The sequence below is a fragment of the Jaculus jaculus genome, chromosome 7 (assembly GCF_020740685.1).
Source record: "Jaculus jaculus isolate mJacJac1 chromosome 7, mJacJac1.mat.Y.cur, whole genome shotgun sequence".
Lineage (NCBI taxonomy): Eukaryota > Metazoa > Chordata > Mammalia > Rodentia > Dipodidae > Jaculus > Jaculus jaculus.
Genome location: NC_059108.1, coordinates 14,309,496 through 14,326,169, shown reverse-complemented (window position 1 = coordinate 14,326,169; position 16,674 = coordinate 14,309,496). Strand labels below are relative to the sequence as shown.

Here is a 16,674-nt window from a genome sequence, read left to right as displayed (position 1 = left end):
ACCCCCTGTGCGTTATATGAACAGCGCACAAATCAAGTTAATATTAAGCAAGCAGAGCCATGTACTGTGAAAGTTGACAACAGACACATAAAATTCTATGTGTGGGCTGGAGAGATGGCTTAGCGGTTAAGAAGCTTGTCAGCAAAAGCCCAAGGACCCACGTAAAGCCAGGTGCACAAGGTGGCACACGCGTCTGGAGTGCCTTTGCAGTGGATGGAGGCCCTGGTGTGCATTTGTTCCCTCTCCCCTTTCTCAAATAAGCAATGTTTCTTATCTCAGCTATGTGATGGCATGCATGAATATAGTAAGTAGGAAGTTAAGTACCTGAGGCCGTGGGATCTAGGTTCAAAGGCTGCCTCTGCCATCTTAAACAAATTGTTCTAATTAACCCTTAACTGGACTGAGCCTTGGGTTTATTGTTTTAAGAGGTTGTTGTGGGGATTTAAAATGATTCCACTGAGGTGCTTTTTTTTTTTTTAATTGACAACTTCCATGATTGTAAACATACCCCATAGTAATTTATTCCCTCCCTCCCCCCACTTTCCCCTCTGAAATTCCATTCTCCATCATATCCCCTACCCCTCTCACTCAGTCTCTATTTTTTTAAAAATTTAATTGTTTTATTTATTTATTTATTAGAGACAGAGTGACAGAGGGAGGGAAAGAGAGACACAGAGAGAGAGAGAGAGAATGAGAATTGGTGCACCAGGGCCTCTAGCCACTGCAAATGAACTCCAGACACATGTGCCACCTTGCACATCTGGCTAACATGGGACCTGGAGAAGAGAACCTGGGTCCTTAGGCTTTATAGGTAAGTGCCTTAACCATTAAGCAATCTCTCCAGCCCCAGTCTCTCTTTTATTTTGATGTCATGATCTTTTCCTCCTATTATGATGGTCTTATGTAAGCAGTGTCAGGCACTGTGAGGTCATGGATATCCAGGCCATTTTGTGTCTGGAGGAGCACGTGTAAGGAGTCCTACCCTTTCTTTAGCTCTTACATTCTTTCTGACAAGAGGTGTTCCGCCCCCCCTTTTTTTTCTTGTGGTACTGGAGGTTGAGCATAGGGCCTTGTACAAGCTGAACAAATGCTCTATTCAGCCGTAAAACGATTCCATTAACATTTATGATAGTGCATGATAAGCATTCAGTAGAAATCCAGGGTCTACCATCAACTGTGCAAACATGTTAACTGTGGATGCTAAAGAGACATTATCCTTCGGTGAAAAGCTTACCTCGGCCAGGTAGGTGACCATGTTCAAGGTGATGTCAGCATATGCTTCGTGAAGGTACCGACAGACCACGTTGACCCATGTGGCGCAGTCCCTAGTGTAGCTGTGCGTTTTATAAAGGGTCATAACGTGTGCGAGATTCGCCAGCTTGGGGTTCTTCTCTTCCAGACAAACCTTTCAAGAGACGCAAGCCGATTAGGGATGGTGTTCCAGTGAACAGAGAGGAATCCTGATGACTTTGCTGCAAGTCATCCACGTTTGGAAACTGGACTGTTATTCTCTCATCTTTTGTAAGTAATGAAGGCAAAGAATAGTTTAAGCATTCACTAATGCTAACTACTAATCGGTTTAAGCCCACATCCTGACCTTCCATGGGCCTGGCAGTTTCCATCTGACATGGGGGTTTCCTCACGGCCCGCGTGCAGTTGCCTGTGCGTGGAACCATAGCACTTACCTGAGCGATCCTTTCGGCTACATCCTTACAGAACTGATTGGGACTTTCAAAATGCTGGATAAGCTGCGGCAGGAGGCACAAGACATTCAGTGGAAACCCTGGGTTAAAAAAGAGACAGAGTAAGAGCCAGGTGTGGTGACGTATGCCTTTAATCCCAGCACTCGGGAAGCAGAGGTAGGAGGATCACCATGAGTTCGAGGCCACCCTGAGACTACATAGTTAATTCCAGGTTAGCCTGGACTAGAATGAGACCCTACCTCAAAAAACCAAAAAATTAAAAAAAGAATAGTTTTAAAAAATATTTTATTTATTTATCTGAGACAGAATGAGAGAGAGAGAGAGAGAGAGAGAGAGAATGTGAATGGGTACTCTAGGACCTCCAGTCACTGTAAGTGAACTCCGGACGTATGTGCCACCTTGACCATCTGGCTTACGTGGGTCCTGGGGAATCGAACCTGGGTCCTTTGACTTTGCAGGAAAGTGCCTTTACAGCTAAGCCATCTCTGCAGACACACCCTCCCCCAAATAGTTTTTTTTTGAAAAGCTTAGTGTATGATTCAAAAATCTATGGACAGGGCTAGAGAGATGGTTTGGTGGTTACAGGTGCTTGGCTGTAAAGTCAAAGGACCCAAGTGGAAAGAGAGAGAGGGAGAGAGAGAGGGGAAATGCATGAGTGTGACCCTGCCTTACAATAAGGTGGAAAGCAATGTCAGATACATGAAAGTTGTCCTCTGACCTCCACATGTGTGCTGTGGCATGCACACAGTAACACTCATGCACAAACACATATACAAAAAAATAATAAAACATATATAAGAGCAATAATTAACAATACCTGCAATTTGATCTGGAAAACATAAAGTGATCACTATATAATTTTTCTCCTTCATGCCATTATCTTATAATATAAAGACACATAGTTTTTTTTTTTCAGTGCTAGGAATAAATCAAGGGCATGCTAGGTAAGTGCTCTCTCAAAAGCTATATCCTCAGCCCCACTAACAAAGAATTTTAAAAGGAAGAGCAGTTGGGCTGCAGAGGTGGTTTAGTGGTTAAGGCACTTGCGTGCAAAGCCTAAAGTCCCAGGTTCGATTCCCTCCCGGCACCACATGCACAAGGTCGCATATGCCTCTGGAGTTCATTTGCAAAGGCTAGGGTCCCTGGTGCGCCCATTCTTTCTGCCTCTGCCTCTGCCTCTGCCCACCCCTCACTGTAAATAAATAAACAAAAGCAGTTTTTTGAAAAAAGAACAATCTATTTCCAAAGAACCACTCAATAGAATTGTCGCAGGCAGTACGTCTGGATTCTCACAACCAAGGTGGCCACAGCCTGCTATGGAAGTGTAAGGGTGCTGTTGGCCTTACCAATAGCTTGGGATGAATCCACCATGGGCACTTTGGACACTGGTGTCAGCACGCTGAAAAGGTGCAGCGTGAGGTCCGTGGTGGTGAGCGACGTGAACCCTTTCAGGAGCACCAGCTGCAGCCCTGAGAAGTCGGCCCACTTGAGCTGAGCCTGCAGTTTCTCCAGTTTTTCCCGGTTCTCGGCTTTGTCTAGTGGCATATGCGCCAGCAGCCGGTTCAGGAGCCTTAAGGCCATTAGGTACTCAAACTCAAAGTCAGACTCCATCAAGGCCACCGTGACCCAGAAGATGGTGGCCAGCAGGTTGGTTGGATGGTTTATGTGGGAGGGGTCTGCGAGACTGTCCTTTAACGAGGAAGAGCTTCTGGTCTTTGAGGAAAGACCCTGCTGGGTACAAGCCTGAATGCGGTCCAGTGTGGCACTTCGAGGTGGGTCGGAGGATCGGTCAACGACACCGAACTTCTTGGGCACGGAGAAGCTTCTTTGGTGGCGGCTCCGTTCTGCAGTGGTGGGGTTGCCACTGGTGGGGCCAGGGTTCACATTTAGCTGTCCCGTGCTCTTCCTGCTGGCCGTCAGCTTAGTGCTGGAGCTTAAATCTGGTGACGATGAGCTGGGTATAAAAGTGTGTAAGGTCAATAGAAGACCAGCATGCTTTGCTGAAAAGACAGCGTTTTCATTATTTATTTTCTTCTATCATTTTTTTTCCCCTGAGGTTAGGATCTCACTGTGGCACAGGCTGAAAAAAAGAGACCCTACCTCGAAAACAAACAACAACAACAAAAATAAGCTAGGGGGTGGAAAAATGGCTTAGCGGTTAAGGGGCTTGCCTGCAAAGTGTAAGGACCCAGGTTCAATGCTCCAGGTCCCGTGTAAGCCAGATGCACATGGTGGCACATGCATCTGGAGTTCCTTTGCAGTGGCTGGAGGCCCTGGCATGCCCATTCTCTCTCTCTTTCTCTCCCTCCTTCCCTCTTTCTCACCCCTCTCTGTCTCTGATAAATGAATAAAAATAAGTCTTAAAAAAAAGAAGCTAATAGTAAGCAGTACCTCCAGTCTTCTCCTATAAAACAAAAAGAAAACCCAGTACTGACCTCTACTTAATGAAAGCCTAAAAAACCCAAAATCGGGCTGGAGAGATGGCTTAGCAGTTAAGCTCTTGCCTGTGAAGCCTAAGGACACTGGTTTGAGGCTTGACTCCCCAGGACCCACGTAAGCCAGATGCACAAGGGGGCACATGCATCTGGAGTTTGTTTGCAAGGGCTGGAGGCCCTGGCACACCCATTCTCTATCTCTCTGCCTCTCTCTCTCTGTCTGTCTGTCTGTCTGTCTGTCGCTCTCAAATAAATAGATAAGAAAAAAAAGAGTTATTAACTCATTAAAAAAACTCCAAATCTAGTGATCTTTAGTCTGTTTGAATTTGACTAGGTGTAATTATGAAATAAAATAGACCTAACCAATACAAAAGTTAACATCTTTCAGCCAATAACAGAAGCAGAAATGATGTTATTGAGAGGGGAAAAAGGTAAATGTTCATGTCAAAGGGAATGTTTTTGCACTTATAAAATTTATTTTAAAATGTTACCTATTCATACTGAAAAGGTCAAACTCTTTATCAACATTTTTTTTGCATGTGTATGTATGGTGTAAGTGTATTCGTAAGTGTGGGCATATGTGTGGGGGGGGCATATGTGCATGTGTGTGTGTGTGTATGTGTGTGTGTGTGTGCACGTGCGTGTGTGTGTATGTGTGTGTGTATGTGTGTGCGTGTATATGTGTGTGTGTGTGTGTGTGTGCGCAGAGGTCAACGTCAGGTGTCCTCCTCAATCACTCTCCACCTGTTCTTTCACACAGGTATCTCTGCTACACTAGCCAGTGAGTCCCAGGGACTCCCCGTCTCTTCCTCCCCAGCACTGGGATTAGAGGCAAGTATCACCATGCCCAGCATTTTTTAAAAATTAATTAATTTATTTATTTGAGAGCGACAGACACAGAGAGAAAGACAGATAGAGGGAGAGAGAGAGAATGGGCGCGCCAGGGCTTCCAGCCTCTGCAAACGAACTCCGGACGTGTGCGCCCCCTTGTGCATCTGGCTAACGTGGGACCTGGCGAACCGAGCCTCAAACCGGGGTCCTTAGGCTTCACAGGCAAGCGCTTAACCGCTAAGCCATCTCTCCAGCCCATGCCCAGCATTTTCATGTGGGTGTTGGAGATATTTATAATGTTAGCCATCACACTCAAAATTACTTTTCCAGGGCTGGAGAGATGGCTTAGCAGTTAAGGCGCTTGCCTGCAAAGCCAAAGGATCCTGGTTCGATTCCCCAGGACCCACGTAAGCCAGATGCACAAGGGGGCGCACACGTCCGGAGTTCATTTGCAGTGGCTGGAAGCCCTGGTGTGCCCATTCTCTCTCTCTCTCCCCCCTCTTCCTCCCTCTTCCTCAGGTCAAATGAATAAATAAAAATAGAATATAAAAAATTACTTTTCCATAGAAATATGTTGTTTAAAATAAAACAAAGCCCAAAACAATATGAGGTAACTTTACCAAATTGCTTTTAAGAAATCTGGACTCACTCCAAAGGAGGGAATACATACCTGATATTGTAAATCTGCTCAAAAACACTGGGTGTGGTGATGCACACCTTTAATCCCAGCACTCAGGAAGCAGACGTAGGAGGATCACTGTAAATTCAAGGCCAGCTTGAGACTACATAGTAAATTCCAGGTCTGCTTGAGCTACAGCAAGACACTACCTTGAAAAACCAAAAAAAAATTTTGCTCAAAAGCTCATTGCTGGGCTGGGGAGGTGATTGGCTCCAATTGCTGTTGGTTTGCTGAAAGGATGTGTTGACAAACTACCTTCTAAATATTTATAGTTATTATGGCTATTTGTTTATTTATTTTTGTTTTTTTGACGTAGGGTCTCACTTTAGCCCAGGCTGATCTGGAATTCATTATTTAGTCTCAGGGCCACCTTGAACTCATGGTGATCCTCCTACCTCTGCCTCCCAAGTACTGGGATTAAAAGTGTGTGCCATCACACCTGGCCTCTCTTTGATTTTTTTTAAAAAATATATTTTTAGTTATTTATTTGCAAGCAGAGAGAGATGGAGAAAAGAGAGAGAGAGACTGAGAGAGAGAGAGAGGGAGGGAGGGAGAGAGTATAGGCGTATTAGGGCCTCTAGCTGCTGCAAATGAATTCCAGATGCATGTAACACTGTGCCTCTGGTTTTATGTGGCTACTGGGGAATCAAACCCAGATCATTAGGCTTTGTAGGCAAGTGCCTTACTGCTGGGCCATCACTCCAGCCTGTCTTTTTGCTTTTTTTTTTTTTTTAAACAAATTCCAGACATATGTACCACCTTGGGCATCTGGCTTTCTGTGGGTCCTGGGAATTGAACCTGGGTCCTTTGGCTTTGCTGGCCAGTGCCCTAACCAGTACGCCATCTCTCCATCCCCATCTTTTTAAGGAAATAGCACACATACTTTTTAGGTCATGAAAAGACTTCAAAAACTACATTTTTTTTTTTTTTTTTGTTCTCTGCTCAAAGCCAGGCATCTCTCAGACACCCAGCACAGTGAGTTTGATTCCGAAGGGTCTGCAAGGCGATTCTCACCGAGACAATACAGTTAGAAGGCTGCTGTTCTTCAGGCAGTCAGACAAGTTATCCACCGCGGCTTCCAAGGTCAGGAGCGCTTCCGTGACGTAACCCTGCCAAACACACCACATAAGACTCGGCGCCACTCGGGACCACTGTTAACTTCCCAAAGATGAGATCACGGAGTGAGAGCTCTATCCCAGGAACGTTAATATTTCTGGAGGCTAGAAGGCACTGTTGAATTAGTTTACAAAGTCTACAAACAGATTTTAAGGATCGCTGGGGAAGTTCAGATGGTTTAGATAGGAGTAGGCAGGTAAGGTTAAGGATTAATTTTCCCAGGCCTGACACACTTAAGAGGGTTGGAAAACCAACAGGGAGAGGGCGCCCCTGGCCTTCTGCTGAGGTGTGGGTGGGCCACTGAGATACAGGGTGATAATGCGTAAAAGGCAGAAGTTATCAGATGAGGGTCAGGAGGTGGAGAAAGAGCTAGACCCTACAGGTGCATGATATCTTGAGATCCAGGGACAGATGTGATAGGGAACAAAGGGCTTGGCCCTAGCCTTACAGCTATTTAATATCCTTGGCTTTGAATCTGCTCAGCCCTCCAGACTCTGGGCTCTGTGTATAGCGCCTTCCTTCAGCAGCTGCGCTCTTTATTCTGTCCGGGACCCTTCAGGGCTGGGAAGGCTTGGCCCCGTAGGAAAGGACAGTGCTTTGCACAGATAAAAAATAGATCCTACTCTGGAGAGAGGGCATAACTGCATCCTCAGTGGGTAGCAAAAAACCCCCCAAATAATACAAACCAACCTATTTCCCCTCCCCAAATAAAACTACTATCATCACCAGAAACAAAACAAAACTGGGAAGGAGAGGTAGCTTCGTGGTTAAGGCACTTGCTTGCCAAGCCTAAAGATCCAGGCTCAGTTCCCCCAGAACCCACATAAGCCAGCTGCACAGGGTGGCACATGCATCTGGAGTTCATTTGCAGTGGCTAGAGGCCCTGGCACGCCCATTCTCCCCTCCCTCTCTAATAAATAAAAAAAAATATTTGAAAAACCAGTAAAACCCAAAGAAGTCATTAAGGGTTCCTCAGATGTTCATTTTACAAAATATAATGGTATCTACTGAATTTGTAGAACAATGCTCCTCGGAGTGATTGCTTCAAATACGAGGGTCTACCTATAAGAAAATAAAGTTTGTGGCACTAGAGATTAAACCAGGGTCTTGTACCCGTCAGGCAAGCGCTTGACCACTGAGCTAGTCCCCTGGTCCTTCCTTCCGTACCTGAACCTCGTCGCCATGCTCCCCGATCACCTCCACCAGTCTGGACAGGAGGTCAGACAAGGCGTGCGCTGACAAGGGTTGCTTGAGGGCCCGAAATATCTGGAAGGACCGCCCGGCATAGTGCCTCGAGGAGCTCGCGAGGGCCGTCTGCAGCGCTACTCCACTGAGGTGCTGCTCCAGATGGAAACCTACGGTCAGAGGAGCCGGGGAGCACATCAGTCTCCATGCAGCAAACGAGGGCTCCAAAGTCACGGGGGGCGGGGGTTAAGGTGGGCTAACAGCACAGAACTGCCCAGCGCTGGTAAGCATTTAAAACGAAGAAACAGGGGCTGCAGAGTATGGCTTAGCGGTAAAGGCACTTGCCTGCAAAGCCTAACAATCCAAGCTTGATTGCTCAGTACCCATGTAAAGCCAGATGCACAAAGACGCACACGCATCTAGAGTTTGTTTGCAGTGGCTGGAGACCTTGGCACACCCATTCTCTCTCTCTGCTTGCGAATAAGTAAATAAATGATTAAGAATTTTTAAAAAGGACAAGCTAAGAAATATTTTAAGCTGGGCACAGTGGAATGTACTTCTAGTCGCTGCTACTCAGGAAGCTGAGGCAGGAGGATCACTTGAGCCCAGTACTTCAGGGGTACTTGGGCAAAAAAGTAAAATACTGCTCAAAAAAAAAAAAATGGAGGTAGGGCTGGAGAGATGGCTTAGCGGTTAAGGCGCTTGCTTGTGAAGCCTAAGGACACAGGTTTGATTCCATAGAACCCATGTAAGCCAGATGCACAAGGTGGCACATGCATATGTTCATTTCTAGTGGCTGAGGGCCCTGGTTCATCCATTCTCTCTTTCTCTCTAATAAATAAATAAAAATTGTAAAAACTGGGCTGGAAGGATGGCTTGGAGGTTAAACTGCTGGTCTGCAAAGCCAAAGAACCCAGGTTTGATGCCCCAGGACCCACATAAGCCACATGCACAAGGTGGCACATGCATCTGGAGTTCATTTGCAGTGGCTGGAGACCTTGGTGTGCCCATCCTCTCTATCTCTCTCTAAAATATATACTTGGTAGGGTCTCACTCTAGCCCAGGCTGATCTGGAAGTCAGTATGTAGTCTCAGTATGGTGGCCTTGAACTCATGGCAATCCTCCTCCTTCTGCCTCCTGAGTGCTGGGATTAAAGATGTGCGCCACTGCGCCCAGATTAAATAAATGGTAAAAAAATTTAAATAATGGATGCAGCAAAAATGTGCAAGATCTCCAGTATGTTGAGCCCCATTCAGGCCTAATGTTACAGCAGCTATGGTAACACATGCTTTTGGAAGTACATCATATGTGTATAGCAATAATCAAAGGTGTTAGACAAATTAATGGGTCATATAAATAATAGTTTTCCTTGGGTATGGCACTGCACACCTTTAATCCCCGCAGCTGGGAGGCAGAGGTAGGAGGATCACCATGAGCGTGAGGCCCATGTAAGACTACAGAATGAGATCCAGGTCAGCCTGGGCTGAAGTGAGACCCTACCTTGAAAAAAAAAAAGTTCCCCTCTGCATAGCCCTATTCCACATTGTGTGGTGTGTCATCTCAAAGCAGTGGATTACATAAGGGAAAAAACAACAACCCACAACTGCTGAAAACAGGGATACAGACCAGTAGGGAGAGATACCTGATTTGGAATCTTTAAACACAGACACAACGTGACGTAGGAAATTAGTAAGCTGCTCAGCACTCTTTGAATTTTGATTTTTGGGGGTGATGTCTTCATGGCACCAAAGGGGACCAAATGGCCTTAAATAAAACATAACAAATGTCACAAACACCATCATTGTTTTGCATTTTTAAAACCATTCATGAAGCTCTGACATCAAAGGCACATACTCAGGAACACACGCAGCTGCTTTGTGGAGCTGTTTTACTTTATGTACACAATGAGACCGTCCCTCCCATTTGGGGCTGAAGAGATGGCTCAGTGGTTAAGACACTTGCCTGCAAAGCCTAATGACCCCTGTTCAATTCCCCAGGACCCATGTAAGCCAGATACGCATTGGTGGCATATGCATTTCGAGTTTGTTTGTAGTGGTTCGAGGCCCGTGCTTGGTCTCTCTCTCTCCTGTATCTCTCTGCTCGTAAATAAATAAAATATTAAAAATAAACACCCCACTTCAACTGAGAACAGCACGTGGCATATTGCAGCCGCTATCTTTTGTTTGCTAAATTGAATGATACAGAATGGTAAGAGTTTGCAGAGACAGGTCTGTTTTGTTCCTTTCCGGATCACATCCCAAGACGTGAAATTCTGTACAACCAAATGAAGACATGTTTTCCCCTGGCTACCTGGTTTTCTGCAGGAAGAATGGAGGGGTGAAGTCAGACGAAATAACTGCCACATGTGGTGGTGGCAGGTGGCAAGTGGCGACAGTTTCCGCCCCTTCTACAAACCATCAGTGTCTGAGGCTCGTGTGTGCTCACCCCTGTATGCAACCCCCGTCAGCCTGTGCCCCCACGCATGCTCAGATCCATCTTCAACTGGGAGCCATGTGGAATGCTCTGGATGACTGACCACATAAGATGCTCTCTGTGTACCGTTCGCAGTTATTGCTGAACAAAGACAAACCATGGCGGATACAGTAGACCGCAGATACAAAATAAATTTCAGGACTTAATTCCCTGAGAAAGGAGCATGCTTCCCAGCTCAAAGGCAAGCCTGCACAAACACTGAACCCCAGGGCACAAGACATTCTGAAGCCTTGTAAGCGACCCGGTTAATCAGAAGATGCCTAAGACCACTTGGCAGTTTTTTTTTTTTAATATATTTTATTTATTTATTTGCTAATAGGGAAAGATAGAGAGAGGGAGAGAATGGGCATGCTAGGGCCTCTGGCTGCTGTGAACAAACTCCAGATGCATGCACCACTTTGTGCATCTGGCTTTATGTGGGTACTGGGGAATTAAACTGGAATTGTTAAGCTTTGCCGGTAACCCTTTTACCACTGACCTATCTCTCCAGCCCAGTTTTCCTTGGCTTAAAAAATATATTTTATTTATTTTTTAGGAAAAAAAAAAAAAGAGAGAGAGAAAGAGGCAGCTAGAGAAACAATGGTGTGCCAGGGCCTCCAGCCACTGCAAACGAACTCCAGGTGCATGCGTCACCTTGTGCATCGGGCTTACGTGGGTACTGGGGAACTGAACCTGGGTCCTTAGTCTTCACAGGCAAGTGCCTTAACTGCTAAGCCACCTCTCCAGCCCCAGTTTTCCTTGATTTTGAAGCATGATTATTTTGATTCCTTTCCTGGTCATGCTTTCTAGTGTTTCTGGTTTCTGACTTCTAAATATAAGCAACTCTTGGACCAGTCAAGTGGCAATGATTTCCTAGCAGATGCCACTAGCTGATTGTGGCTAATGTCCTCAGTTTTCAGAGTGAAGTTCTAGGCTAAGTCTCAGAACTTCCAGACGCTGGCAGCTCTAGTAGACGATGAAAATCACACCAACCACAGGGCACTACCGTCTCCTGCCTCCATCTGTGTACCATCTCACTGGTACAACCCGTGTCCTTGCCCATCCATCATGTGGGATGTGAGACACCTTCTAACCATGTCTGCTTCTGAGTATAGCTGATGTAAATCAGATAGAGAAATCAGGACTCTGCAGGGCTGGAGAGATGGCTCAGTGGTTAAGACACTTGCCTGCAAAGCCTAATAATGACCCAGATTCAGTTCTTCATTACCCAGGTAATGCCAGATACACAAAGTGGCACGCGTATCTGGAGTTCACGTGCAGTGGCTAGAGGCCCTGGCGCACCTATTTTATCTCTCTCTCTACCTCTTTCTCTCAAATTAAAAAATTTTTTTTAAAAAGGAAAGTAGGACTTCGTTAAAACTCTAAGAGCACTTTCCCCGCGTTGGCATGTTTTCAAAGGTTCCACGTGAAGACAGCTCTCGGCCCCTGCCCTCTCCCTACCTGGTTGTGAGGAACTCAATGAGCTTGTTGGCCTTCTCATCCATGTCGGCACCTGTGTCCACGTCGTCCACCTCCGGCGTGGCCTGGGGGAGGTTTCCACTGCTGCCTCCCAGGCTGATGCTGGAGGACGTGGAGCTGCAGCTCAGGCCGGAGTCGGGCACTGGTGATGACTGCTCTTCCCTCAGAAAGTCAAAGCCACCTGGGGAGAGGAGCAGATGAAGGAAGAACAGACGAGGCAGGGTCGCCCCCAGTCTGCTTAATGACGCCCGGAAGTGAACACACAGAACATCATTTAAAGGAAATACTTGGGGCTGGAGAGATGGCTTAGCGGTTAAGCGCTTGCCTGTGAAGCCTAAGGACCCCGGTTCGAGGCTTGGTTCCCCAGGACCCACGTAAGCCAGATGCACAAGGGGGCGCACGTGTCTGGAGTTTGTTTGCAGTGGCTGGAGGCCCTGGCGTGCCCATTCTCTCTCTCTCTCCCTCTATCTGTCTTTCTCTCTGTGTCTGTCTCTCTCAAATAAATAAATAAAAATTAAAAAAAATAAAGGAAATACTTGGTTTAAGCCAGGCGTGGTGGCGCATGCCTTTAATCCCAGCACATGGGAGGCAGAGGTGGGAGGATCACTGTGAGTTTGAGGCCGCCTTGAGAATACAGAGTGAATTCCAGGCAGCCTGAACTAAAGTGAAACCCTACCTTGAAAACCCCAAAACAGGGGCTGGAGAGATGGCTTAGCGGTTAAGTGTTTGCCTGTGAAACCTAAGGACCCCAGTTTGAGGCTTGATTTCCCAGGACCCACGTTAGCCAGATGCACAGGGGGCGCACGTGTCTGGAGTTCATTTGCAGTGGCTGGAGGCCCTGGTGCGCCCATTCTCGCTCTATCTGCCTCTTTCTCTTTCTGTTGCTCTCAAACAAATAGGTAAAAATAAACAAAAAATTAAAAAAGAAAAACCAATAATAAATAAATAAAAAGAAATTACTTGATTTTGAGCTATGGTTATGATTAAATACCTGTAATTTTTCTTTGCTTATAGACACATAGATTGTTGCATGTTTGGGAATATGAGTAAATCTGCTTTATTCCACTCTGGGATTTGAGCTGATGTTTTCATAAAAGGGAGGGAGGTGTATGTGTGTCTTATGCATACATGGGCCAGACCACAGGCCATCTGTAACAGGTTAATCACTAACTGGATGTTAGTAAATTATTCTCAAGTGTCAAGACTACTTAAAAATATAAAATTCAGCACTCAGGAGGCAGCAGAGGTGGGAAGTGAGTTTGAGGCCAGCGTGGGCTAGAGTGAAACCCTACCACCTCAAAAAACAAATATATGTGTGTATGTATGTATGTGTGTGTGTGTGTGTGTATATATATATATGTGTATGTGTATATATATATATATATATATATATATATATATATATATATATGCTGTTTTCAATATACCAGCCACTTAATGACTGATGAGTAAGTTATATTTAATATTATGTCTAGGAGCTTGACTATTATATGTGTGTATGTATTTCATGTACAGATGTACCTATGTATATGCAAGCATGTAAAATATACACATACACATCTCTAGGGCTGGGGATTGAACCCAGAGTTTAATGCTTGTTAAGTTCACATTTTTATCACTGAGCTATACCTATAATTTTATATTAATATATATTTTAAAATATTTTTGGATTCGTTTATCTGAGAGAAAGAGACAGAGAGACAGAGAGAGAGAGAGAGAGAGAGAGAGAGAAAATGGGCGTGCCAGGGCCTCTAGCCACTGCCAATAAACTCTAGACGTATGCCCCACCTTGTTTATCTGGCTTATGTGGGTCCTGGGGAATGGAACCCCGGTCATTAGGCTTTGCAAGCAAGTGACTTAACCATTAAGCCATCTCTCCAGTTCCTATATTAATATATTTTAATGAGCTATACAGCATAATAGTTAAGGAAATATGGCATAATATTATTGGGCTGAGGAGATGGCTCAGCAAGCAGTTACAGGGCCTTGCTTGCAAAGCCTGATAGCCCAGATTTAATTCCTCAGCACCCACATAAACCATGCTCAAAGTGGCACATGTATCTACAGTTCTCTTGCAGTGGCAAGAGGTCCCAGCACATCCATACTCTCTCTACCTACGGACAAATAAAAATATTCTTAAAAAGAAAATATTGTTTTTTCCCACTACATATTTGCTTAACACTCTACATCTCTGGCTATAATGTGGGTTTGAAAATGCAACCATCAGTTTTTATTTTTTTGGTTTTGGTTTTTCAAGGTAGGGTCTCACTCTAGTCCAGGCTGACCTGGAATTCACTATGGAGTCTCAGGGTGGCCTCGAACTCAGGGCAATCCTCCTATCTCTGCCTCCTGAGTGCTGGGATTAAAGGTGTGCACCACCACACCCAGCCAATTTTTCTTTTTCTATTTCCTACTTTTGTTTTTCCAAAGCAGGGACACTCTACCTCTGGCTCATCTGGAACTTAACTCTCTAACCCCAGACTGGCCTTGAACTCCCACAGATCCTCCCTTAGCCTCCCAAGTGCTGGAGTGAAAGGTGTGTGTTACCATGCTCGGCTTTTCTCTATAATACTCATAAAAAATGTATATAGTTTTTGGCGTGTTTAGTAATATGCGGAATTAGAAGAAATGAGGGAGGAGTCCCTGGTTGTCATTGCATCTCTGCTGCTTCCAGTATGACTTCAGAATTCATACAATTCTGTGTATGTTAGAATGCTATTATAATAATATGAGCACAACAATTTCTATCATGGTTCTTTGTGTGGATTTGAAAACAACTGCAGATGAAGTTAAGTGCTCAACAGTGTTGATACAAAGAGGATTGGGACTGGACAGATTGCTCAGTGGGTAAAGTGCCTACTGCGCAAGGAAGAGGACCTGAGCTGGGGTTCCCGATGCCCACATAAAATGCCAGGCATTGTGGGGTGCGCCTGTAACTCCAGCACTGGGGAGGCAGAAGCAGGGGTTCCTGGGGCTCACTGACCAGCCAGTCTAGCCAAACTGGGGAGCTTCGGGATTCGTTGAGAGAGCCAGTCTCAAAGAACAGGAAGAACCACTGAGGATGAGCCTGACGCTGGCCTCTCGCCTGTACACACGTGCACATACACCCCTCCACACTTGCACACAGGAACGTGCATACACACATGCACGCACAATACACATGCAAAAATACATAAAAGGAGATCATTCTCATGTCCTTTCTCCCGTGTGAAGACTCCAATCTCTTTAGCTCGCTGCTGTTTATCTTATCTGTGGATGTTTTATGCATTTTTTTGTTTGTTTCTGAGGTAGGGGTCCTGCTCTATCCTAGGCTAACCTGGAATTCAGTCTCTGACTGGTTCCTACTTTGGCCTCCCAAGTGCTGGGATTAAAGGCATGCACCCCCAAGCCCGGCTTGTTTTATGCATTTTGTGTGAGGCGAATATGATAACCACTATGTAAGGAAACCCTTAATGTTGTATGAATTTTGATTTGTTTTCATTTTTTTTTTTTGGTAAATCCTGACTCTATACCTACATCAGTGATTTGCCTATGAATACTGTGTACCTGTGTTTTTAATCTTTTAAATCTAAATCATTTTATACAACAGCAATGGCATAGTGAATGCAAAATAAATACATTTGAAGAAATACTGCTTAACAGACATCACGGTTTTCTCAGCCTAAGTTTACATATTTAACGGAACATGTCCTTGGGAATTTGTAAAAGAAGTTTTCATAGTCATTTAAAACGAATTATTTGGGCTGGAGAGATGGCTTAGCGGTTAAGCGCTTGCCTGTGAAGCCTAAGGACCCCGGTTCGAGGCTCGATTCCCCAGGTCCCACGTTAGCCAGATGCACAAAGGGGCGCACGCGTCTGGAGTTCGTTTGCAGAGGCTGGAAGCCCTGGAGCGCCCATTCTCTCTCTCTCCCTCTATCTGTCTTTCTCTCTGTGTCTGTTGCTCTCAAATAAATAAATAAATAAATTTTAAAAAAAACCAAAAAAATGAATTATTTACTGTATGCTTCACAGAGAGCTCAGTGTCTCTCAGAGACCAGTGATGGGACATTTAATAAAATGAAATTTATTTCATTTGAGAGAGAGAGAGAGAGAGGGAGGGAGAGAGAGAGAATGGGTGTGCCAGGGCCTTTAGCTGCTGCAAACAAACTCTAGGTACATGCACCACCTTGTGCATCTGGCTTATGTAGACCTGGGGAATCAAACCTTGGTTCTTTGGCTTTGCAGGCAAGTGCCTTAACTGCTAAGCCATCTCTCCAGCCCTGATGAGCCATTTCAAAATATTTTTATTTATTTATTTGTAAAGAGAGAGAGGGAGAGAGAGAGAGAGAAAAGAGAAAGAGTGAGAGAGAGAGTGCACCAGGGTGTCTTGCCACTGTGCATGAAGTCCAGATGCATGTGCCACTTGGTGCATCTGGCTTTATGTGGGAACTGAGGAAGCGAACCTGGGTCATCAGGCTTTGCCCTAAGTCAGTTCACCAGCCCATGATGGGTCATTTTTAATCAAGGGCAGCTTGGCTCAAGTAAAGAGCTTAAAATGGGCTGGAGAGATAGCTTCATGGTTAAGCCATTTGCCTGCAAAGCCTAAGGGCCCAGGTTTGATTCTCCAGTACCCACGTAATCCCAATACACAAGGGGCACATGAATCTGGAGTTCGTTTGTAGTGGCTCAAGGCTTTGGCACACCCGTTTTCTCTCTCCATCTGCCTCTTTCTCAAATAAATAAATAAGTAAATAAAATATTAAAAAAGTAAAGAGCTTAACCTGAGATCAGTGGG

At 45.2% G+C, this 16,674-nt stretch overlaps 1 protein-coding gene across 7 annotated transcripts in view; it reads right to left on the bottom strand.

Annotated features, from left to right (window-relative positions):
* Fry (FRY microtubule binding protein) overlaps positions 1-16,674 on the bottom strand; it is a 472,955-nt gene that overhangs the window by 71,087 nt on the left and 385,194 nt on the right. For all 7 annotated transcript variants that reach the window (XM_045154946.1, XM_045154947.1, XM_045154942.1 and 4 more), the window contains 7 exons: positions 11,883-12,081; positions 9,592-9,713; positions 7,932-8,119; positions 6,663-6,757; positions 3,050-3,657; positions 1,686-1,783; positions 1,235-1,405 (listed from right to left, as the gene is read on the bottom strand). In XM_045154946.1, the coding sequence (XP_045010881.1) occupies positions 1,235-1,405; positions 1,686-1,783; positions 3,050-3,657; positions 6,663-6,757; positions 7,932-8,119; positions 9,592-9,713; positions 11,883-12,081 (1,481 nt within the window). The remainder of the gene's footprint in view (positions 1-1,234; positions 1,406-1,685; positions 1,784-3,049; positions 3,658-6,662; positions 6,758-7,931; positions 8,120-9,591; positions 9,714-11,882; positions 12,082-16,674) is intronic.